The 25,476-nt window shown below is 48.1% G+C and overlaps 1 protein-coding gene across 1 annotated transcript; it reads right to left on the bottom strand.

Moving 5' to 3' along the window:
- Nucleotides 1-1,074: 1,074 nt before the first annotated feature.
- On the bottom strand, nucleotides 1,075-20,984 carry LOC126936437 (proline-rich protein 36). Its single transcript, XM_050759231.1, has 3 exons — nucleotides 20,556-20,984; nucleotides 18,942-19,559; nucleotides 1,075-1,206 (listed from the first exon to the last, which is right to left on the bottom strand). The coding sequence occupies exons 1-3, from the start codon at nucleotides 20,982-20,984 to the stop codon at nucleotides 1,189-1,191; spliced, it is 1,065 nt and encodes a 354-aa protein (XP_050615188.1). The 3' UTR covers nucleotides 1,075-1,188.
- Nucleotides 20,985-25,476: the final 4,492 nt, after the last annotated feature.

Raw genomic sequence — 25,476 nt, 5'->3', positions numbered from 1 at the left:
TGCGTAGTCATAGGCTTACTTTCCATTCTACTTACCATGAGTCTCGCTGAGCTCCCACTGGAATTCTGTACTCCTGGGCTACTGCCAGCATTGTGGGGGCAGGAACGATGGATGGGCACACACATTCTCTATTATCCCATAGACTTCACTTACAAAACACAGGTTCAAAGACATAATTTTCAAGAATTTCAAGCAGTAACAGTAGAATCTTAAACCAAGCATGGAGCCCTTCTGAGCCTAGGGCCCTGCAGCTACATAAGTTGCACCTTCCTGAAGTTAATCCAGGTGGGAGGAAGTAAGAAGTAACCTAGACCTCAGGCTGAGAGCCCTATTACTCATCTTCCTTCATCAAGCGAATAATTGTATCTGCAGCAAAAAACAAACAAACAAACAAACAAACAAAAAAACAAAAAAACTTCAACAACCTCCATTTTTGACCCATTGGGACTTTCTTCTCCTCTAACCAAGTCCCATTCTGTGAAAATTCACCACTTCCTGGTGACGCTGTCACACCTTTGAGGGGAGAATTCATCTGCTGATCTCTTCATTGAAGCCTTGGCTTAGAGCCCAAGCCTTGCAGATGAAGTATTGGTTCCAATCTGCACCCACCACTTTCAAGCTTGGTTCCATCCAGCAGATACCCTGACTGATCTGTACGTAGGTTTCACCACCTAAAAGTAATAAAATATACTTGTCTTGATTCATGAATAATTGTGCTAATTATTCAGTGCTTCTTCTTGTTTATCTCAAAACTGCTCTGAGGTCTGCCCAGGGGTCTCCTGGCCCAGGATGACAAGTTCTCAGATATTACTTTGGCAATAAATTCAATTGATGTTGTGGAAGAAGCAGGGCTTGGTGCTTAAAGGGTCAAGGGGAAGATGGGCCTACATTCCTGATGGACCCAATAAAAAGAGTATTTTTCCTTCCTTCATCAACTGCCTTTTGCTCCTCACCTACTAGGGAGCAAAGCTAGAGGGCATCTTAGAGATGTGAGGTGGACTAGTTTGTAAATAAAATAGCATTAAAAACACATCCAACCTAGAGAATGAAGACTATTGACCTTCCATCGTTGGTTCAGGGACTTTGAGAGTTTTTGAGAGTTGTGTTTTTCAGGCTTAATACAGCTTTCCTTTCTAGCCTGGTCCTTCAGGTGACACCAACACCCTTTTGAGAAATATTTAGCTTGGTCTAGGCTACTGAGAGTACCTAGGAAAAAAAAGAAAAAGAATTATTATTATTCTTGTTTATTATTTTATAAAACCTTTACTAGACTTGGAGTCTGCTGCAGCGACAGTCCAGTTAGTGGACTGGAAGACCAATCAATGAATAATTATTGACTGTTTACAAATGAGCCTAGCACGGTGTTTGACCCATGGTGGGTGTTTAATAAATGTTAGCTGACTCAGAGTGTGTCTCATTATCGTGGCACTATGTGATAGTGAAAGAGCTATGAATTTGGCATCAAACCACATATGTTCAAGCAACCATGTGGCTGTATGCTCTTGGGCAAATTATTTACCTTCTTCGTAATCTGCTTATCATACCTAAACAATGGGAGTATTCACATTATAATAGCTACCCCACACAGTTATTTTGAGAATGAAATCAGAAGTGAGTTGGCTCATTTTAAAGCACTCTAGATACGTGATACATGTGTTTGTGTATATATGTGTGCACAAAGACAGATATTAAATTTATTTTTAAATCCTGTCTTCCTCTCTTTCCCATCTCACTCAGCAATAGAAGTAGGCATAGGTCTCTGATAGGCTGGATGGCATCCTGAGAACAGTGTAACTGTGGACAGTTCAGGCTTTGCAGCCAAGAAGGCCTGCATTCAAATCTTAGCTCCTATATTTGGTTGGTTAAGTGACTTTTGAAAAGTTATTTAAACTCTCTTAGCCTCAATTTCTTGACACTTAAAATGGGTACCTACCTCAAAAAGTTATTGTGGTGATTGAGTTGATATTTGCAAGGCTTGGCTCAGTGCCTGGCACATACCAAATGTCTATCACTTTTATTTTTTATTATTATTTTAGCTATTATACCTTTGGCCCAGGGAAGCATCAGAAAAATGACTTGGGAACATCTTCTTATGAGGCATGGTGTGGGATGGTATTTCTACCATATGCTTTTTCTTGTTTGGGTAGATTCTTCCTTTTCTGAAGTTAGCAGAGACCTCTTAGACTCTTCCACATACACAAGGACTTCCCTTGGGAGATCTGGGTAAAGTCCATCTTCCCTATACTCTACTGAAAGCCATTGGCCCTACCAAGCAAGGGACAGGCCTAGGCAACTTCTCTGGAGCTTTCACTTCAACTAGGAACTCAACTCTTTTGTCTCAGAAGTTCCCAACCCTGAAAGAGAGGGCATTCAGGTAAGGAGAGAGGGACTCAGTCAATGCTTAGCACAGGTCTGGACCTCAAGTGTGGGTGGGAGAAGATCATCTGCATTTGACTCACAGAAGCCTAGAGGCAAAACTCGAGTGTTCCCTCAGCTGAAGTAGATGTTCCAAGTCCTCCTTGAATGCTGTGAGAGCCCCTCAGTGATTCTCTGGAGGCAGGTACCACTATCTACTCCTCACTCAGGTCTTGTGTTGCAATGACCTCATCTCATAGTGGAAGACAGAAGAAAGTAACCCCTTACCTAGTCCCTACGGACTTATTAAAATTGGGAACTCAACACAAACTTCTGTGTGGCCCATTATGGAAGGTCATACACTAGATTCTCAGGATCCAGCAATAACTAAAACACAGATGCTGCTTGCCATTGTAGCACTCGCACTCCAGAGGTGAGAGAGGCTTTTAACAGTCCACATTCTCCTTTTGGTAGGACCCTTACCAATCCTGGGCTGTTATGCAATGATAAAGCCCTTGTCTGAACAATAAGCCACCATAGGCTTCTGTTTCCTGTTCCAAACTTACCTGCCCGATGTCCCATTCTGTTAAGAATCCTTTCATCCATGAGTTGATGTGTGTTAATTGGTGTGGAAGTACCAGTTGGGAAAGAACAACTTCTGTCTATTAAGATCCAGATTTTGGCCAGGCACAGTGGCTCACCACTGTAATCCTAGCACCTTGGGAGGCCAAGGTGGGAGGATCACTTGAGTCCAGGAGTTCGAGACCTGCCTGGTCAACAAGGCAAGAACTCATCTCTACTAATTTTTTTTTTAATTAGCCAGGCATGGTGGTGCATGCCTGTAGACCCAACTACTCTGGAGGTTGAGGCAGGAGGATGGCTGGAGCCTGGGAATTCAAGCTTGCAGTGAGCTATGATTGTGCCACTGGTCTCCAACATGGGTGACAGAGCAAGACCCTGTCTTTAAAAAAAAAAAAGATCCAGAGTTTTCGTCCCAGTGGTCATTAGTAATATTTAATGAGAAGAACAGTCTTCTTTTATGTTTTACTGCAATTCGTTCTTTTTTTTTTTTTTTTTTTTTTTTTAGACGGGGTCTTGCTCTGTCACCCAGGCTAGCGTGCAATGGTACAATCATCGCTCACTACAACCTCGAAAGATAGGCGCGCGTCACCAGGCCTGGCTATTTTTATTTTTTGCTATGTTGTCCAAGCTATTCTCAAGCTCCTAGACTGAAGTGATCCTCCTGCGTTGGCCTCCCAAAGTGCTGGGATTACAAGTGTGCACCACTGTGCCTGGCCCAATTCATTCCATTAGGAGTCCATGGGCTGATTATGTTAGAATGCATGGGCCCTAGAACTATAGGACTTACCCTGACCACCACATCTTGAGTATTAAGAACCAGAGAGCCAGAGAAGACCTGCTCTGCAGGGAGCAGCCTCATCCTAGCCTCAGGTCTGGGGCAGGAGTGAGGATCCCAATTCACTACAAAGGTTATTTGCTTCTACATACTTCTCTATATTTGCATAGATTTAGAAAACAACAGTAGTTTGGGGAGATGATATAAGGGACAAGGGAAGATCAAAATAGCCACTTCCTTCCCTGAAAACTCCTACATTAGCCACTTCTCCAAAGCTAGAGAGTTTTTCCTACTCTACCTTAACTTGGTAGTTTCTAAGCTCTCAGATTTTTAAAAGCTTAATCATCTATATCGTGCAAGTCGCAGCATGATGAAGGCTGGTCACTGCTGAGAGGCTGATGCATTCCCACCAGGGCTTAGAAGCAAGTTGGACCCCAAATCCCTAACCAGAATGAACCTTTCATATGCATGAGCCCCAGATCCTATCAAAACATTAACAATTCTCGAGTTACAATCCCAATCAAAGTTGTGTTTGACTTGTAATTTAACATACTATCTTAAACCAATTGGAACCCATATATTTGCTAATACTGGTGGCCCAGAGCAGCAAGTTATTCCATGAATGAAAACATTTGGTAATAGCTCTAGAGATGAGGGATGAGGATGAGAGGATAGGCCAGAGGACAGGCCAGAGGACAGGCCAGAATGGGTTGTCTTTCTTCTTTTTTTTTTTTTTTTTGAGACAGAGTCTTACTCTGTCGCCGAGGCTGGAGTGCAGTGGCACTGTGTCAGTCACTGCAACCTCCTTCTCCTGGGTTCAAGCAATTCTCCCGCCTTAGCCTCCTGAGTAGCTAGGATTACAGGCACCCATCACCATGCATGGCTAGTTTTTATATTTTTAGTAGAGGATGGGGTTTGACCATGTTGGCCAGGCTGGTCTTGAACTCCTGGCCTCAGGTGATCTGCCCGCCTTGGCCTCCCAAAGTGCTGGGATTACAGGCGTGAGCCACCGCGCCCGACGAGTCTTTCTTCTTATAGTCAGTGGTCATAAGGCCCTTCGAGGAAGTGGCACCTTCATGTTTTCTCCTACATGTAATCAGAAGTCCACCTTCTCACTGAACAGCTTCCCTCCACTGACCTCAGGAAGTGGAGGATGAATAGGAGCAGCCAAGCTAATTAGGGGATTGAAGGCAGGGTCTTTGTCATCTATGATTAAGGAGAGGTGAGTCCTGTGGTGTGAGCTATACAGCCTCTGCCTCCCCTAGCTGGTCCAAACTCCAGTGAGTCAACACTGACCCTTAACCAGAGGTGGGTGAACAGAGCCTAGCACAGTTACAATAAGGGTAGATGGAGTGACGGCTTATAGCTACTGAGAAAATCCATTACTTACCGTCAGATTATTCTTAATGGCAGTTCCTGAAAACTCTCTTTTCCTTTAAGGTATAGGACCTAAAGAATTCTACTCTTAAATTAGGTGTCCCGGCTGTCAGTCTTATAGCTAATTCCCAAATTATGAGAGTCCAATGCATTTTCCAAATATGTAATGACTCCCTTTTGTTCTACGTGGCTTCGCAAGGTATCTGAGATCATCTTAGAAAATGAAAAAAAGGTAAAATGCTTCATCCTAGAGGTAATGTTTTCCTCCTCAGACAGGTTGCACTTGCCCTGTGGAAATGAGACAATGAATGAGAAGGAACACCAGATGCTTCTTCCATCAGTCCTGATTGGGACTTAACAAGGTGTGCCCCACTGCTCAGGTTCCCCTCACCCTTTGAAACTTCTCTCAATGTTGAATGGAACTCCACTTCTGTCTGTTCTGGAGAACCCAGCCAGGGCCTGAAGAAGGGATGCTCTGTATTTCTGAATACCAGCTTCTACACTTAACAGCTATGTTTGACTTTGGACAAGTTATTTAACCTCTCTAAGCCTCAGTTTTTCAACTTGAATGTGGAAATTGTAATAGGGACTGTTTCATTGAGTTGTCATTAGGGTGGAGTGGGATGATGTATACATACCTCTTTGCACAGTACCTGAGATTAATAAATATGGGGTTCATTAAATATTAGCTATTGTTACTCTTGATATCTTGCCAGCAGAAAAGGGGTGAGGCGCTCTCATCAAATATTTTTAACCTTCCTGAATGGCAAGTCTTTGTCTTTTTCTGGGTTCCTTCTGAGCTATGTATCATCCTGTAAGTAGGTGAACACAGAGCCTCTTGGGTACCTAACAAGAAGCCAGGCCACTGCTAATCAAAATCAGGCAGTGAGCAAATGTTAATTGTAAGAAAAACCAGGAAGATCTCCCATCATCTCTTGGGGCTTTTACTATTGCACTGATTAACTGTGAGCCAGACATTTTTTTTTTTTTTTTTTTTTTTTTTTTTTTGAGATGGACTCTCACTCTGTCGCTCAGGCTGGAGTGCAGTGCAGTGGTGCAATCTCGGCTCACTACAACCTCCTCCTCCCGGGTTCAAGACATTCTGCTGCCTCAGCCTCCCGAGTAGCTGTGACTACAGGTGCATGCCACCACGCCCGGCTAATTTTTGTATTTTTATTAGAGACGGGGTTTCACCATATTGGTCAGGCTGGTCTTGAACTCCTGACCTCATGATCCACCTGCCTCGGCCTCCCAAAGTGCTGGGATTACAGGCGTGAGCCACCGTGCCCAGCCCCCAGAACATTTAAAATAATAATAAGATCTGTGCCCCGACACATCAGCCAACTAGTTAACCTGAGGAATTTCAGCCGGGAAAGGGCTGCAGAAAAACTTGGTTCAGAGCTTCAGTAGAATCCATCTTGCTCCCTTTTTGACAGTCACGTTAGGTCTTTTGTCTGAGAAGGATTCCGTGTCCATCACTTAGTTTATCAGAGAATGTGTTTTTAAAGGCTCCTGAGAGCAGGCAAGAACGATTTCCCTCATCCTGTTGCTGTTAAGTGGGATATACAACCATTCTGATGCAAATCTTTTTTGGGAGAGGAAGGTTATCCAGGCTCCATGACTCTTCTATAAAAAGTTTAGGTCCTTTAATGGCGGTGACTCTAGATATTTGTGGGAAGAGAATGACTGGAAAGCTAGAACACATTCAAAATCCAAGGGCCAGAAAAATTTCAAGCTCCAGCCTCAGCCTCAGATCTCCGGGGACCAGCCCCATAAGAACCATCCATTCTAGTCCAACTTGCAAATGGAGCCCAAGAGTTGAACCTCGGCATGGGACTCAAGATGTCTTTAAAGTTCAGAAACACCCGGATTATCTGAAAGCGGAACTGGGTCCAGGTCCTGTGCTGAGGTCTCCAGTTTTCTCTAAGTAAAAGGTTTCTAGTGGAGAAAAAGCCTGTGGCCTCTGGGCAGAGATTTGTTCTATAGAGAAACGAAGGAAATGTGCAATAGAGAACAGTTTTGCTCTGGAGCTCCCTCTACTGGCTCTTTGATAGAGATCCATCGCAGTTATCCCGCCCTGCCCTCTGGGTATTAATTTAAAGCATCCGAGCATCCTGGCACCTTGAAGCAAGGAGAAAAGGTGTCCTGAGGTGCCAAGGAAGATGAAACTGCAGATACTGGCTTCTTCTGCCTCCTTTACAATTTCATCTAATGTTTTGGGGGTGCCAAGATAATGCTGAGCATTTTGTGTGCATTATTTCATTTAATACTCACCATAAACCTGCATTTTACAAATGAGGCAGCTGAGACCTGAAGAGATTAAATAAGGTCCTGGCATCACCATAGACTAGTAGACCTCCTTAGTGACCCTCATCATTCTTATTACTCTCCTGAGTGACAACTCAAGAGAAGCAAGAGTCAATGGACAATGTGAGGTTGGAAGTGGCACTTGCTCTCGTCACCTAATATAAAGAGGCTCTGAGATTGCACCATAAACTTCCTGGTCCTACAGAATTTCAGCCCTGTTTGTTTTTTTATTCTTTTATTTTATTTTATTTTATTTATTTATTTAAGATGGAGTCTCACTCTGTTGCCCAGGCTGGAGTGTGCCGTGGTGCGATCTTGGCTCATTGCAAACTCCGCCTCCTGGTTTCAAGCAATCTTCCCACTTCAGCCTCCCGAGTAGTTAGGATTACAGGCGTGCACCATCACACCTGGTTAATTTTTTCTGTATTTTTAGTAGAGAATGGGTTTCACCATGTTGGCCAGGCTGGTCTTGATCTCCTGACCTCAAGTGATCCACCCGCCTCAGCCTCCCAAAGTGGTGCTAGGATTACAGGCGTGAGCCACTGCACCCAGCCCCTGTTTTGTTTTGTTTTTTAATTCATCCCTCAAGGCAATTAATTACATGGCAAAGCTTTGTCCAATCTGCACTCTCACTGTGATGCCCAGGTTGAAGAAAGCAGGGAACTACCATAGTGACTGAGAAGAGTTTCCATGACAGAAGTGAGGCCTTTTAAAATTTGTGGAACATGTTCATGCCTCCTTTTAAAATAAAATTCCATGAGATAGGTAGGGCAGATAGTAGCCCATACATTTTACAGATTGGGAATTTAAGATACTGAGTGCCTAGTTCCAGGTTTTGTTTAGGGGCAAACGGCAGAGTCAAGGCCAGAATTGTCACTCTCAGCTTAAGTTCTGACTTTTTGGTTGGTGTTGGTTGGAACTCAGAGCCTAGCATGGGATTTTTAATTATATAAAATAAAGACTGTGAAGCTACCTTCTGTTTTACATCCAGATCCTTTCCTGAGTCTCTCTGTTTTGGGTTGGTTCATAATTGAGCTTCCTTGATATTGAGCCATTTGGGAATTGGGAATGACATAAGCCACTCATCTTATTACTGTTGGTCTCTCACCAGGTCCACATTTTAGAGATATCTAGGTCCCTGAGAGAATCCCAAATATTATTTCAGTTCTCCAGTAGCTCATGAAGCCGTAAATATTTCACCTCACCCAGGAGAATCAAAGCATTTTCACATTGGTTCTTATTGGGGAGTTGAGATATGGGTAAGTAATAGGAGTCCCATTCCTGCTTTGCCTGGGGTTTGGGTCTCCAATTTCGCTGTCAGTGTCTCTTTAAATCTACACAGTGGGACAGTGGCTACACCAGACATTACTCAGCTCCCACCCCTGACTCAAGATTTTCCACTAGCTGCCCCTTCCCCTAAAAACAGAGTGATGTTATAATGGTATCAGAATGGCACCTGCTGATAACAACACAGAGATTACAAGAGCAGACTTTCTGCAGTGCCTCCTGAGCAATTGGTTGTCATTGTCCTAAACAGAAGAGCTAGGTTAAAAAGATTTATCCATAATGTAACCTCCTGGACCTCAGCTATGGGTGGAAGCAACACTTTCTGGTTTGACCTCCTAATACCACAAACTCCACTTTGCCAGAAAAGTGACTTCTTAATGAATAGTCTGTTCAGACCGGCCAATTTGGAGTGTATTCATATTTCGCCACCTGCTGGTAAGACTGATCATCCCCTGGTCCAACTGTAGCTTTGAGCATCTGCGCCCCTGTTGCCCCCCTCCACCAGGAAAGCCAAAATGGTCTCACTGAAGAAGGGGAGGGGAGAGCCTGGAACTGAACACTCACAGGGAATTATGAGTGATGGAATGTGGATTGCTGACACCATGTCCCTTTCCTCTTGCTTGTTGTAGGAGCGTCAACGACCAAGAGGAGACCAGATGAGTTTTCAAAGCAGTCCTCACACACCCAGGACACACCTCATCCTTTGCCTCGTGCTTTCTGCAATGTTGCTGTTCATGTTCATCTTCCTATTAACATTTGCCATAATAACCCCTTATTGACCACCATTATTCCTCCATCCACCACCCACTCAGCTCCTTCTCTGAGGTGCCCTCTAATGGGCAGTGACTTTGGTCTCTATTTGGCAAATTATGTCCAGGTGGTTAACATTAATTTCTCTTTCTCCTATTTCTCCCTCATGCTAGACTTAGTCCAACACTCAGCCCCCTGTCAGGAAAACCATAGTAAATCCTACTTTCTGCCATAATGAAGTTACAAGACACTTTTCCAGAGCAGTCACACTCAATGAAGGGACCCAGAGTATATCTGAGTGTGATGTAATTGAAACCACATGGAAAGACTAGAAATACCTTGCCCCCAGTCAGATACAGTGAAAGAGCTTACTCAAGACTGGACTAAGATTTAGAATGTAGTGGAGCTAGGGAGGAGAAAGAGAAAGATCTTCAGAAGTGGATTGTCTCTGAATACAGGATGAAATCATCTAGATTTTTTTCTCCAATTAAATTTGCATTTCATTCAACCACATTGCAATGGCTTCATACTGGGCATTTTCATTTGAGACCCAGGCTTTTCTTCATGGGTCCTGAGCCACAGGTTCCTGGATGGTGAGGTAAGTGGCATTTGCCTGCACTGTCTAAGGTGATTTGTAGTGCTTTGATAAACCCTGTGCTGATGAGTCAGATCCACCCTGTTACGCCCTAAGATTTGTCCTCTATTGGTCCCTCTTTACCCAAATGCTCTTCAGGGATCCCAGCCCAGATGTAGATGTTAGTCCAGCCTCACAATGTTAATTTAGACCTCTATAAAACCAAAACAGATCCTGAGGATTGATCAAACCAGAATTTGTTGACGTCGTAGTAATCTCTTTCTCAAAGACAATCACTACTACAAAAAGTGTAGCTCTCTGAAAACCCACCATATGTAGAAGGTGTATTTTCTCCCCTCCCCTTTTCTTTCTACTTTTATAGGTAAGCTAGCACTGATGGAAGATACCAGGTTTTCAAATGTGAGCTGAAGGTCTCTCTTCTCATGACAAGATTCAGATCCAATTCATTATTTAACTAATAACCTTTCCAATAAGTATAAAAAATCTTGCCTATCCAGCAGATATGTTAGTCCATTATTTCTCTATGTCTCACAGCCTATACTTATTGGACTAGGAATTAAAGAAATACAATCCCCATTCTTTACTCTTGGCCTACCAGATACAGTGATCCAAGCTTAGTAGATGAGCAGCTAATTGCAAGGCTGCTTTAATAGTGAATGAATAAAAAGTTCTGCTAATTCAGACCTACCCAATACCCATGAATTTGTGATTGAGCTATCTCTCGACCTGCTGAATTCAGGAAAATAAACAACTGTCCTTCAACCACAAGGTTAAGGCCGAACGCATGCAGGTATCTCTAAGCATGCTTCAGATTGTTCTTTTTTCTCTGTGGCCATGCTTTCCAACCCCTGACACCTTTCTATTTAGCCTCTGCTAAGCTCAAGTGTACTGGAATCCTGATACCTGCCCCAGCCTCAGCCCCCTATCATGTGCTTGCTTTGGCTCCCCTGTCTTTGCTGAGATCCTCACCATGAAACCAACTCTAGATATCCCTGAGTGACTCTCTAGGTTCTCATTCTCCCAAATGTGCCTTTTATCACCAAGGCATGGGAAAATCTATCATCTGGTTCTCCAAGGTGTCCAGCAGTTAGAATGGCTGAGAGAACAAGGGCATTTAAGTTTGCCCATGGATAATGGGGTTGTGCGAAAAGCAGATGTTGTCTCAACTGTTCTGAAGTTGAACAATGTAACTACTTTCAGGTGAATAGACTGTTGAGACTATTTTGAGTTGTTGATGGCAACCAAAAAAAAGTGGGGGAAGGGGTGGAATTCCAACCACTTTCCTCCAGCAACCAGTGGTCCTTAAAACTTTCACCCTCAAATCTCCAAATATGCTGGCTTCTAAGAAGTGCTTCCCAAGACCGAATATACCTCTTGATCAGGGTAAGTGATGAAAATGTGTATTTAACAGGGGGAGGGGATCTTAAAATAGCCTGAATTATGCATGCTGTGGCCTATCTACCGCCACTGGGATAATGGCTCAGCCTATAAAGTTTTCAGAATCAGAAAAATGATCAGAGATGCTAGTTTCTAAAGGAGCGTTGGAGGACTAGGATAACTAGCTAACTCAAGGTGCATGTAGACTTTCTGCTGTTCTTACTTTAGGACAGCTTTCTTAGAAGACTAGACCAGGGAGTTCCTAATTCTTCCCTAGCACCATCTCAGGGGCATCCTCAGTGTGGGCGGAAACATGCTTGGATGCAGCAGCCTGAATGAATCTCAAGTTCACTGCATGTCCACCACAAACTGGTTGGTTTCAGACAAATTCCTTGAGTTTTGGATGGGACTGAACCAGCTAGGGCTTTCCTTGAAATAGGATGGAGGGGTCTCTTCTCAGAGACAGATAGCGTTGTTCAGGGGGCATCTATTGGCTAACAGGCTCCTTAGGAGGAATAGATCAGTCTCGTTATTCAGAAAATGTCTGAGAAAGTCCCAGACACCTCCAGCTCCACATGATGGGGAATAGACCTGGAATATTAAAGACCAGAGATTGGAATAGAGGCAACATGATGGAGTGGTGTGGCATGAGTGTTGGAGCCATACAGATATGAATTTGATCTGATCCTTAGTTTTGTAATTTCAAGCTCTAAGACTTTTGGAAAAGCAGCTTAAACGTTATGGTCTCTATTTCCTTAGCTTTCAAATGGGAAAAGTAACAACTGTTTTGGGAGTGATTCCTATGCTCAACAAGCCTAAGGGGTAGGTACCATTATCATAATGACACACAGAGAATTGCCTTAAGGATTAAATAAACCTTCTTATGTAAAAGTGTCCGGCACAGTGTCTGGCATATAGTTGAAGCTGAAAAACTATTGGTTTCTTCTCTCTCCTCTTTTCCTTAGGCCAAAATAGTTCTGCTCCCTGATGAAGACACCTTTAGGAAAAGAGGAATCCCTTTCCTAGACTTCCTCCCTGAGGGACTTCCCTTGGTTGATATCCTGGGAACTGGACTGTTTTTCCTTCTCCAAATCCAGTACCTTACCCAACTGGCATTTTTAGTGGTGCTTGGGGAGGAGACAGTCGATGCAGGCAGGACGTTTCTGGGCTTCGCTCACCCTGAAAGAGAGGAGACTCAGTTCTTTTCAAGGGCTTCGTGACAAGCAGCCTACTCCCACAAGCCCTCTGGGGGAGCATTAGGGGGAACGAGTCCTCTTCATGCTTGGGGTGCCCTGTAATGAGTTGGCAATGCAGAGGCGGTTTTCACCTTGGACAGGTTCCACATCAGTCTATTCATTCGCAGGGTCTTTAGCTTGACTGCTCAGACAGGAATTGGGCACCACAGCCCTTAGCACAGGATGATAAGACAGCTCAGGAAGCCAAGGTCACCAGCTCCAGCCCAGACATCCTCCAAAGGACCTGACTGAGGAGTAGGGGAAATGGAGATGCTAGCTATGGAGGTCTAACTTTCTGCAGATGTTTCTGCGGAGCTTCCAAGCCGCTCTCGCTCTGTCTTGATTACTGGATCGAGACAGAAACAAGGCAGAGAGGCGCCCTCTTCTGGGAGGGAGGAGCAGAGACATTGAATCCACCAGGAAGCCGGCGTTACACTAGCATAATTTTGGCTGCTGCCCTTAAAGTTCTGATGTGTATTTCTTCCATTTCCAACACTACCTTATTTGTTAGGACTAGATTCTGGGTTTGCTTAAAAGCTGTTAGTGATTTTAAATGAATCTGTCTTGATCTCAACATCAGACGCAATAACACTCAGCTACTATATACAGCATAGAAAGCAGGTTACATTCTAAAGTGCCCTGCTCTGTGTAGTTTAGGTAGTCCATACAGAAACCATGTGACTTCTGTGAATGTGCCCACACACATGAATTTATGCTTACACATACCTAATCTCATATCTAAAAACATACCTACTCTGTGCCTTTAAAAAAATGTTTAGCCTGACATTTTCATTAATCCAAGGAGACTTTATTGAAATACTGCCAGTGTCTCCTGTCCGTCTGGCCACATTTGATGACCCCATGTGATAAGTCATCTTCAGTGCAAGAACCAGGGCCGCCTCTCTCTCATTGATATTTCTCCTGACTGCACACCTCCCCACTGCAGCAACGTTCTCACATGCATACATGCATGCAATAGTGAGCTAAAAATAAACAGCTGCTGATGGGCTGCCAGAGGGTGTCCTCCGTACACAGCAGATGTCCTCTGTCTCCCTTTAGTAGGCACAGCTCAAGCCACAGACAGGAATTGAGGGTACTGGACGGGATAAGCTTTACCTCAAATCTCTCAGGCAAGTTACAAAGAGTAGGAGAGCTTGAAAAGGGAGATGACAGCTGAGGCCCATGATCATTCTCTCCCAGGCCTTGTGCCCCAAATCCAAGGGATAACCTCTGGAAAAGTGTTTACTGGCATCAAAGGAAACCATTGCAGGGAAGGTTGATAATTAGGGTTAAGAAACAAGATCAGCCATTCCTCCAGCCATGATTGTAAATAGCTCTCTGCTTTTGGTTTCCCCCCTTTCAGGGCAGAAGTTATCCAAGTGGATCTAGAATATGTGTGCATTTAAGGAGGATGATTTGTGTGCATGTGGTTTTCTTCACATCTTCTAATCTGTAAGAATTCTCCCTACCTCCATCACTCATCAATCAAGAAACCCTTTGTCATGCTGAGGTGTGGCATTTCTTCTGCTGAAAACCTCAGATTCAGACACACCCCACACACCCTGAGACACACACATCCACACACACATGCACACCCTTCCTCACCCTTGGGAAGCAAGCTCCATTCAAATTGGTTTCAAAATAGCACTAATCCATTGAGTTCATTTTTCAGGGACGTTATTTTAAGTAGAAAAAAAGATATCCTGGTCGTTGAGAGGGAGAAAGGGTAAACGTCATCTCGCCTTAAAAAGTCCTGATAATGTCGCTGGAGAGTAAGCATTTGCAGTCTTTGTTGAATTTTCTCCTCCACCTACCATTCAACAAAAGTTGTTTATTCCCGAATACCGTGCCATCTGGGTATTTATAGAGGTGAGTTTCCTCTTCGGGTGGAGAGCAGAAGGGAAAGCCGCAGTAGCAAGCCGGACACTCCCCTCTGGGCACTCCCCACCGCCAGAACTGACGCCTTCGAGGGCGGTGGATTTGTGAATCAGCTCCCCCTTCCCCCACACAGGGGAGCCCCTAAATGGCTGCTGGCCATTTGCAAAGGGTTGTGTGCATGTGTGTATTTAATTGCAGGCTTATTTGTTTCTGCTCTGGGAGTCTGTCCGTCTCTCTGTAACTTGGATCATTGCTCTCTGGGAAGCTGTATAGCTGGCTGATTCCGTGGGAGACCAGGCAGGATGCGTGGGCGCAGGAAACAGAAGAGGGAAAAGGAGGGAGAAAAAGAGAGCAGGAGAGAGAGAGCGGGAGCCTTAGAATCTGTTATTTGCGTCACTTGAAGAGCCGGGGCTATCTGCCCGACAAACAGAATTAATCCGAGTTATAGCTATAGCTGTCTATGCTACAGTGACCAGACGAGAAAGGGCGGGGAAAGGACGCGCGCCGGAGTCTGTGCACGGTCGAGTTTGCATTGGGCGTCTTGGGAGGGTTTGGGGAGGGGGCTGTCCTGCTGGGCACGCCCCTCGGGGCCCCGCTTGCCCGGTGCAGACTAGGCTGCAGCCTGCTCTGCAGCTGCCCAGCCCAAGCCTGGGGTGGCGCCCGCCTCGGCCGCCTCGCCTGCTCAGTGGCTGCGCCGAACACAAAGCGCTGTCTCCGAGCAGAAGCGTCTTCTCAGCTGAACCAGACCCACCAAAGAGGAGAATCTGCACGTGACGTCAGTAGCTGATGACTGACGCAGGCTGGCAAAGGAGACTCAAGGCGGCTGCTCCGCGCTGCCTTCATGAGTCTATTTTCTCCAGCCCCCTCGTAGTGAATTACTAGAACGCAAAACACACACACAGACACACATATGCAGCTTTCAAAATATACATTTCCAAAGGCGGTGTGTTGCAAACACAACGCGATTTTGCAAAGCGTGGGTGGGAAACGTGGGAAGGGTATGGTTTTTTTTTTTTTTTTTTCTCATCTGGGAATCTCCATCGTGGATAGCAATAGCTTCTAGAGCTCTCCTGGGAAGCTCCTCTGGGGAAGGGGCTATGGCCCCCACCCCCTACTTTCCTCAGCATGTAGGGAATCTGATCAATGGAGACATGCAGCTCTAAGAATACAACCACTCCGACGCCTTCTGCTCAGGGAGACTGCGAGGAGCTTGCAACAGGCAGAGACAGATGGAAGTTAACGGGAGGGAGGGAGAATATAAGAAATATTTGGGCATTTTTCTGATTTGAAAAACATTTTCTGCAGTTATGCAAGTGAGTCTGGTGGTGCAGGGAAAAAAAGTGAGGAGGGGGCGCTTAATGCACATTTAATGTTTTGGACGTAAGGTTACAGCGAAATGCCTTTGTGTGTGGAGGTTTTTTCAGTACTTGCTAAAAATAGCATCAGGGTTTGATCTTGTTCCAGAAATAAACCGAGGGCTGTACTGGGATAAAAAGCCAGCGCGGGTGGAAGAAAACCTGGACATCACCGCATTCCTCCCCCCACAACTATGTCTGGAAATTAATTGTTGGATTTTTCCTCTCCTCTCTCCTCTTTCCATCCACTTTCTCTTTTCTCCCCCTGTGTTTCTCTTTCTCTCTCTTAAGGAGTTCCCGTTTGGGTAAGTAATATTATGTCATGTGCATGCCGCAGACTGTGAGTATGAGCTGACGCTTACTTTGTGCATGCTCCGGGGTTCTTTTTTGGCTGCCTTTTTCGCCCCTTCTAAAGAGGATAGTGGGACTGAGTAGGGGGTAAGGGGTGTAGCTGTGTGCGTGTGTATGTGTATAATGAGTTTGGGGCTGCATGCAAAGAAACCGAGAGAGGGAATTCTTGCAGAGCCGGGAATCACCCTCACGAATCTCTGAATCAATAGCGGCTGCAACTCTCTCTCTCGTTATGGGTCGGCGCTGTTGAGCTTGGTTTTCTCGATGGCCCCCTCCCCTCCCCATTTTCTCTGTCTTAAAGGGTGGCCAGACACGACTTAATGGGCTATATCTCTGAGAGATTAATGGAGACTGTGCAACATAGATCAAAATTGCATGGATGGGGTTGGGTAAAGACAGGGAAAAATCTCTACTCCTTTGACAAACCTCCCCGCTGGCTCCGGTCCGGGAACTGAGGACCGCGACCCTAGTTCGGGCTGGCCCAGGACTCGGTTGCTGTCCACGGAAGATAGGTGCTGAAAATGCCTTGGTCCTCCGCGAGTTCAGTTCCGAGCGCCAGGGGGCGGGGTTGGCGCCAGCTGCGGGTAGCCCCGCCCTGGATGCAGGAGAGGGACACGGGGACGAGGGGGTTAAGGATGTTCAAAGGGGATAGTCGTGACTTCTGTGAGAGCTTTGGGGGAAAGGAGGGGTGAGTGGGAAGGAAAGGAAAAAAATTTAAAGGAGGGGGAGCGAAGTGTTAGATTCGAGGATGAGTCTAGGCCGGGCGTTTCAGGAATGGAAGGCCAATGGCTCACCGGCTTTCCCTGCAGAGGCCAGGCACTATCCGGGTCTCCATTCCCAGGATACCGCACCTTCCCGCCAGTGGGTTTGAAAGATTTCTCCTCGGTGATGGTGACTCTCAAAATAACAGGCTAATAGGTTGCTTTTTTCGGACCCTCGTCCCCTCCCACTTCATGCCCCCCGTATCCCCGTATTCTGTAATTCCCGGGAGGTGTGTAAGGTAGTGTGGTGTGACATTTTTCTTATTATTCCCCCTTTTCGCATGCTAGTCATAGAAGCCCCAAGTGAGTTGGTGGAATGAGTGAATTAGAAGCCAAAGCACAGGAGTTGTTGGTGCGATGCGCAGAGAATCCAAGCTAGGGAACATCGCGGGGCGCCTTAAAGCCAAAAGCCAAAGGAGTCTAAATCAGCCTGAAGGGAAATTGGGGAGGAGGTGTTCTCTAAGTTGCCAAATGTTATTGGGAATACCATCAACTCTCTGGGGTTGTGGGCTGGACCCAGACTGAGATTCACTGCAATCAGCTCCAGACACTTTGGCCGAATCTGTGGCCAGACAGGTGAGGAGGGAGGAAGGTTATCAGAGGCAGAGGGGGAATGAATATCACGCGCACACAAAGACATTCATGCTGATTAACTCCAGGAGAGGGAGAATAAAAGTACATCCTCAAGCTGGCCCATGAGGATGGGCTGTAGACAGTGGGAGAAATGAAGCACTCTTGCAGGTCTGCAGTAAGCTTTGTGTGCATGCAGGAATATTTTATATGTTTATTTAAAAATATAAACTTGGGACGGTGAGGTAAGTATTTGTGGTGGCTAGCCTTCAGGAGAGAGGAGACCAGGTCTCTCTGCTTCATTCACCCCTTCCCCTCTGTCAACAGCCTCTGGCTTTAGTGACCTGACCTCCACACAGGGTAACCGGGGTGCAGCCTGGGCCGGGGGATGAGAGGGTGGGTGAGTTATGTTTAGCTCAGAAACCGTCCCTCTCTCGGAAGATTCCCTGGCTGAGACTGAGTATTCAACTCATAATAGTAACAAGGGCTGTTACCGATGTGCAGAATAACACAAATAACGCTGCAACCCACACTTTGTCTTGACAATTCAGTTCAAACCAAAGCTGCTCACAGCCTCTCGGCCCACCCCTCGGCCTCCTCGTCATTCACGGGGACCTACTCCTTCCCTTTCCCAAGCCTCGCCCCTCTCAGCCCTGCAAGTTTGCGTGGTTGTGTTTACAAATTCTGCCACAATTGCAAAGGAAATAGGGGTTGGGGGAGCGGTCGGGGCGGGAGTGGTGGTAGCGCAATAAAACACTTGCAACACGTGGAGCGGTGGTTGGGGGGAGGTGTCCAAGAGTCAAGAACGGGGCGGAGGGACACCCCATGTCCTCATTTCCCCCCCCGTTCTTCCCCACCCCTTCCCATTGCTTGGCACAATGCACAAGTTTACCCCCCGAACTGGATCCTATTAAATAATTCAATGGTAGCGGTGTAATTTTGGTTGGAACCAGCACGGATTCCCAAGTCGTGACTGCAAAAAGTGAGTAATGCGCGCTGGCTGCGTCATGGCTCTAGTCACAGTTCATTCCGAACTGAGAAGGAATCGTGACTTCGCCTGGAGACGTCCCCTACATGGGAGATGGGGGGCTGGGGGGGCCACCAAATCAGTAGGGACGGGGGTGGGGGGAAGACCTATCCAATGAAAACCGCTGCCAGGGGGGCATTTGAACTCCGCCGCTTGCTGTCTCGCTGTCCCCTCTGTGCCCCGCGCACCTCGCTCCCCCCTCCCGGCCGGCGCTCGCAGTGGCGCGCCTGCTCGCTCTCCCGCTACCCGACGAGTCCTCAACAAGTTGGAGGAAGGCAGGAACGCAGGGGTTAAGCTCGGAAAGCCGCAATTACCAAGATCGTGACCCTCCCACACAGTACAGTAACTTATATACTTACCTGGAAGAGCCCGCTTTGCCGCCGGGCAAACACCCGTGGGGGGCGGGGAGGGGCCGGAGGGAGCTGGCCGGCAGGAGAGGTGCTCCTTCCAGCTGGCTGCAGTGCGGACGGGACCGGCGCGCTCCCGTGGCCCCCAGACCGAGGTAAGGAGCAGGGGGTCGGCGCCCGGGTCGGCTGGTGGTCGGTCGGCTCACTGGTAGTCTGAGCAGAACTTTTTTTTCCCAGTTGCCCCGCGCCGCGGCGGCGGCGGGCGCAGACCGCGGAGCCCCCTCCGGCGCGGCGGGCGCGCAGACGCTCGGAGGGTGTGTGCTTGCGTCTGTCCGTCGCGGAGCCTAGGGGATGCCGTGGGAGGGTGAGTGGGTCGCGGAGCTGCAGGAGGGTGATGGTTGGGCGAAGGGAGTGGGTCGACAGGGACTTGAAGACAGTGCCTCCACCGTCTAGAGATGTTTTCTCCGGGCGTGCTGGGCAAGGGTGGGAGTGTGTGTGTGCGCGCGCGCGCCCGCCCGCACGTCGATTCCAGGGTGCCAAAGAACAAATATGGCAACTTTCCCCCCAAGTTCTTGCAATGTTTGCAGTAACCCATCCTGGTGAGGTTTCCCCCACTGGGGGACTGTACTGCTAGGGAGGGAGATAGTCAGGACGTCCCTTAGCCCACACCCTGCTTAGGTACTAATGGGGGGAGGGGCAGGAGAGGACGTGGGAAGGGTGGCGCTGCACTGCGAAGAAGGGCAGCCCCTCAAAGTTTGGTGGATGGGATGGGGGAGGGGACCGAGCGGGATGGAGGAAGAGGGAGGGAGGGAGAGTGAGGGAAGGAGATCTTTCTCCCTTTTCTCTAGTCTTTCCTCCCCTCCTTTCCTCCTCTCGCAGAAGGTGGAATCTCCCGTCGTTTTGGGGTCCGGCAGTCAATGACGGGTTCGCCCCTTGTTGTTCCCCCTAGCATTCTGCAGAATGGGTAGAAAGTTGGTGGGGAGGGGAGGGCTGCAGCTTTGAAAGGGCACCTGAGGCGAATGGGCCATTAGACACCCAATATTGAGACGGTTTTGGGGGAGGATGCGGAGGGAGGAGCTTCACCTTTCTAGTTGAGCATTCAGAACTTTGGGTGGGGAAGGGGGTGTTGAGACATTCTCATTTTTTCTAGAAATAGGCTGACTAGTGTGGAGTTTGGGTTTATTTTATGTTCATCTTTGTCATTTTTCGTCTGGATCTTCTGGCTTGGGTCCCGTTGGGAGAGGTCGCTCTCTTAAACCTCTCTTTCCCAATACATCGCGCTACCCCCTCACCTGGGCTGGAATGGGGAGGGGGTCCTGAACCGCTTTTTTGTTTTTTGGCAACAACAATATTTTAACATGTTCCAATCTAGGTTTTGTTGAATAATTAGAAATGGAAATATTTTTTTCTCCCTCCCCCTTCTGAAAAAAAAGGGGGAAATGTGAGCTCTCTTCTGATTGGTGGGTGACGATTTTAGCCCGCACCAATGAGCTGGCGGCCTCGTCTGTATTTATTTAGTGCTCTGGGGGAGTTTTTCTCTTTACGCAGCGCCTGTAGTCACGGCTGGAACCTTGGCTGGGGGACTAGGAGGGATAAGAGGGGATTCGGGGGGAATCCGAACTGTACCTGTTCAGAGATCGGCGACCTTGCAGCCGTGGCTGGCGGAACTCTGATAGGGGGATAGAGGGATAGGACAGGCAGGCGGGGAGGCTCCGGGTACTGTGGCGACAGGAAAGGGGTGGAGGCTGGGCTCCGGGATCCCGGGTGCCCCTCCGCCGTCCCCTTCTCGTCCTCCACACACTTCTCTCGGGGCTGAGTTGGGGGATCGCGGACGGTCTGGAGAAATGGAGACACGAGTCCAGGGGTGCGGTGGGGCGGGCGGCGCGCGGAGTGGTGAGGCTGAGCCGCGATGGAGCGCGCTGGTGAGACCCAGCCTGTTCGGCTCCGGGGTTCGGAGACATCCTGGGCTGAAGGCGGCGGCGGCGGCGGCGAACCGAAGAAGCCGGCGTATTCTGCCCTTCGTGAATCTTTTTGCGGTCTGGGCTTGCTGTACATAACTCAATAGCCGGAAGCCCTTACCCCAAAAAGCATTCGCGGAGGGCGCACTCGTCGAGAAGACGGCAGCCATCCAGCGATCGCCGAAGCCCGCACCTTCCCGAAGCTGCTCCATCCGAGCCTTACCCGGCCCTTTCCCCGTTTTCCACGGAAGATTCGGCCCTTTCCCCCCTGTCCTTTTGCGTTCCCGGAGGTTTTGGTCACCTGTCTTTCCTCCGAGCGAGTCCCCCGCCCCCAACTTTTTAACAGACTTTGTATCACAGGGGGAACTGGAGCAGGTGGGGTGCGTGTGTTTTCGGAGAAGTGAGAAGAAGCTAAAATGCAATAAAAGTTTACAGAAGTTGTGTCTTCCCCCCAGCCCCCGCCCACACCACGAATAACCCTTCACTCAATGCAAAAAAAAAAAAAAAAAAAAAAAAAAAGAATCTGAGCGTAGGGCCAAGTCAGAACCTGGAATATGAATCAGTTTAGAACATTTTGTGGTCGTTTTTGACCCTAATGATCCGATTCTGCAATATGGGGGTCGGGAAGCCCTTCAGGGAGGGACTAGAGGCCCTTAGTATCTTCTGCCCTGGTGCGGGGGACCCGGAGGTGAGGCGAGCCGCCGTGAATTGGGAAGCTCCGAAAAAGAGGGAAAACACACAGGCACCGCCCGATCCCCGGAGTCTCTTCCTCCCGCGCCTACTTCCAACCTAATTTGGGGCGTTTTGCAGCCTCGGGTCTCCCCCTTCTCCTCTTTTTCAAAACTAAGTAGCACGGAAGGGGGTAAAACAGGCGAGAACTGGGGAAGCCCCCGCAGAGAAGGAGCTTTGGAGAGATGCGGTTGTGCCCGACTCAGACGCTTAGCAGGAGCAGAAAAGCAGCAGCAGCAGCAGTAGCCCCATCCCGGCCTCTCCAGGAGCCGGTCCTGGGGAGGGGGACAAAGCTGCAGGAGGGAAGAGTCTATGAGTCCCCCTCCTCCCCCTCCACTCATTGCAGTCCTGACCACTTCGGTCGCAAGTGGCACAAATCAGGCCTTCACTACATTCTTCTCCCCGCGTCCTTAGCCTGCTAGGAACACTGCTAGACGCCCTTGCCCTTAGGGACTGGGCCAGAAGGACACACATACACACATGAGTGCCCACAGGGACGGAAACGGGTAGAAGACGGGTCTAGAGACACCAGAGTTCAAGACCCGAGGGCTGCAAACCTTCACGTTTTCGGGGAGGGCCTGAATTTCCCCCGTATCGCAACCACCGTTCTTCCAACAAACTAAACGCCCACCGTCATTACCCTGTCCGCTGGTTAAACACCCGGACTCTACCCTCTCCAGAATTAGGAAGGGCTGCAGAGTCCGAGAGTGCTGGACAGAGTCAATCTTTTGTAGCTAAGACTCTGAGAAGGCACAGAAGGCGAGCACTCCAAACTCTAAGGCTAAATCAGAGCTTTCCTCCCCAGATAAAGGAAATTTTCCCTCCCTGAATGCGTTTCCTAAAAGAGTAAAAAGGTTCCTAAGATCTGCAAAGGAGATGGAGGAAAAAGCAAAAGCTCCGGGGATTTTCCTCCCTGCCTCTCACCTGGGGCCGTCTGTGGAGCGATAGCTTTGCGGAGGGAGAGGCATAAGAACCACGTTAGATTAAAAATAGCTTCACCCTGTGTCCCTTCAGCTCCTCTTTTGTCTTTTGCTTCTTACATACCCCTCCTCTTCCCAGCCAGAAAGCCCTCTTCTCTCCCAAAGCCTGAACCTTCACCAGATTTGGGAGAGAGGTGGCCCAAGAGAAGTGAACTTGCACAGAAGAGGTTGAGCCACCGCAGCGCAGGCGGCTCAGGGTTATTGCGACCCTAGCCCCCTCACTTCTCCCTCCGAGGCTAAGTGTGAGTTTAGGGCTCCAGGGCCCAAGGAGCAATGGCCGAACCCGGCGTCGTGCGGCACCGGAGCGAGTCCTCGCCTCGCCTCGCCTCGCCTCAGCCAGACAACTGTTGCTGCCTTGGAGAAGCTCCTGCTGCTGCAGCTGCTGCTTGGGGCGGCTGCACGCCTGGGGCTGAGGCTGCTGACTTTTGATCGGGGCTGCGAGCTTGCGGAAAGGGGTCTCTCATTCTGGGTGGGATCAAAGGAAGGGACCCCTTCCCCCTTCCCTTCACAATAAGTGAAAATAGGTGGCTTTTTGTGGCTTTTGGTGTCTTTCCTTCCCTCCTTTGGGCGGTTATGTCAGTCTGAGCCCAGTGGGAGCTGAGCTCTCCCTCTCTACCCATTTTGTCTTTGCTAAGGAAGGAGGGCAAAGTGGGGGGGGGGTTGCCTTTATGAACCCTCAAACTGCCGATGCACATCCCACTTTATAAAGCTACCTCGCCTTTTGAGCCAGGGGCCTGATGGAAACTTCCAGGCACTTGCATGTGATGCCAACCTCTGGAGGCCCTATAGGAGAGGGAGCAGCAACTCGGGACCCCTCCTCACCCCAGGCTACTCCTTCCGGGGGTGTGAGAAGTGTTCTGGAGGCAGCTGGGGAAACTTCGTCCCCTGGGCCCAGCCAACAAGCTTAACCTTTGCCTGTGGTAAAAATCAAGACCAGGGGTTATCTCTGGAGCTATGGAAGGGTTTCAGGGGACACAGAGTCCCCTCAAGGTCACCTGCCCCCAGTGGGGAGAGGCAGGTGGCTGGGCCAGGCAAGGCAGTTTCACAGGTGGTCTTTCTCAGGCCCATTCTGACCACACCCCAGGTGATCTGCTCTCCTGCCTCTTCTCCGCTCCTGGAGTCTGGAGCCAGATTTCCTCCCTTTGTCGGCCCTCTTGTCTCTTCTATCCTCTTTCCCGGACCTGTGGTTGCTTTCAGTCCTTCTGCCTTGCCTGTCTCACGTTGGAGGCAAAGGCAGAAGCGTGGGTCGATTCAGATGTGCTGGGAAGGCTTGCTATGATCTCAGACCAGGGCCGTCTTCTCTGTCCTGGGGACTTTTCAAACTGGAAGGCTTTGTGGGCATCTTTGAAAGACTGCTCTTGCATCAGCAACCATGCCTTGGTAGCTATTAGATGTGCCCCCTACCCTTTTCCTTTCCTTCAGCCTTCCCACTCCTTGATTTCCTGTGAAATGACCCAGCCACCAATCACTCCCATTCTCCTTCTGAGCCAGCAGAGTAACCCTGCCCATCTTTTGACCTTTTCAGGTGGTCAGACCTGTCCTGACACCCAGAGGTCTGCATGAGGGAAGGCCACTGAAGGAGGAGTTCTGAAAGGCCACAGGTGATGAAGAGCTTGGATGAATGAACTTAGAAGTCCCAGGTGAGTACCAAGATGTCAGCGCATGGTTTCTTCGCCTGAGCAGACCCAAGGGGCCTCCACACATACTTCCCACTTGATGATGAGATACAGGGAAGCCACAGATCCAGTGCTTGGAGACTGTCCTCAAAGGCTTAGTCCTTGGCAAAGGAAGGCACCCATCACAGAGGTTACATGAAAGGGCACAGTACCTACTGCATGAGGCATAGGACTGCATAGGACTTCCTGTCCTATCCTCTAAACAGGACTTGGGCCTGTGTGTTTAGAAGCTTCCAAACCCCCAGTACTGAGGGGTGTAGGCCCTATTCAAGGGGCCCACTGTTCCTTCTTCACCTCCACTTCCTGGACCATCTCGGGCCTCCCAGGGGCCCAGGAGATGGGCAGAGTTGAAGGGTCATTTGCCATGCCAAGTTTCTCTGAGGATACCAAACGTTGTTACGTCTCCTTAACTGGAGTTCAGCCTAGGATGCATGGGAGAAGTTTTAGGCTCTGGATATTTTTTTTGAAGGGTAAGGCATTAAAATCTAAATGCATTTACTTTTCCTATTAACCAGCAAAATCTCTTGCTATAGAGCTTTTGTTTAGCTGCCTTTCTGAGCTTCAAAGTCATACTGTGATTCTTATTGGGGATTTCAGTTCAGAGCTTGGCAGAGAATTTTGAAACCCCAGGGCTGTTAGATTTGTGAGGAAAGGAGAAACCAAGCTACCTGCCTAATCCTTGGAGGTCATGTGAGCCAAATGTGGGAAGCTGCCAGAAATTTTTAGAGGGAAACTCGAGGCTGTGGCAGAATAGAAGCACATTACATGGAAGATCTTCAGATCATTATACAATAGATCTATTTTCTATATTAATTAAATGTCTGCTACACGGATTGTTGGAAATTTTTACATTTTAAAAGTAGAACTTAAATAACAAGTAAATTGACTGGAATCGTCTATACTTCCCAGCATGTAAAGTGTGGATGAGGCCATCAAATTGTTAAATGAGTCTAACTTCTTTTAAGTTCCCCTTTTGAATATGAGGACCTGAAGTTTGCAGCATCTGTCTTTGGGCAATAGTTGTTAATTCCAAGAGTTTCACGTCTTCCTTCTCCCTCCTTAACTGATAGTTCAATTGCACTGGGAGGAAATCTAAGAAAATAATATGATGGGGGGTGATTTTCTTGCCTGAAAGGTAATCTCTTCTAAATTACGTTTGAAAAAATCCATGGATAGACTAAACCTCAAATTTAGATAGAATATG

Source organism: Macaca thibetana, chromosome 14, assembly GCF_024542745.1.
Source record: "Macaca thibetana thibetana isolate TM-01 chromosome 14, ASM2454274v1, whole genome shotgun sequence".
NCBI lineage: Eukaryota > Metazoa > Chordata > Mammalia > Primates > Cercopithecidae > Macaca > Macaca thibetana.
This window is presented reverse-complemented; position numbering and strand designations above follow the sequence as displayed.

Bases quoted from the DNA above. Each gene is read 5' to 3' on its own strand.
- LOC126936437 (XM_050759231.1), bottom strand. From the start codon at position 20,984: ATGTACAGCAAGCCCAGACCGCAAAAAGATTCACGAAGGGCAGAATAC. The intron at 19,560-20,555 runs GTACAGTTCGGA...CTCCCTCCCTAG, and splicing joins GGTCGCCGATCTCTGAACAG to CAGTACAGTCCCCCAGTGGG.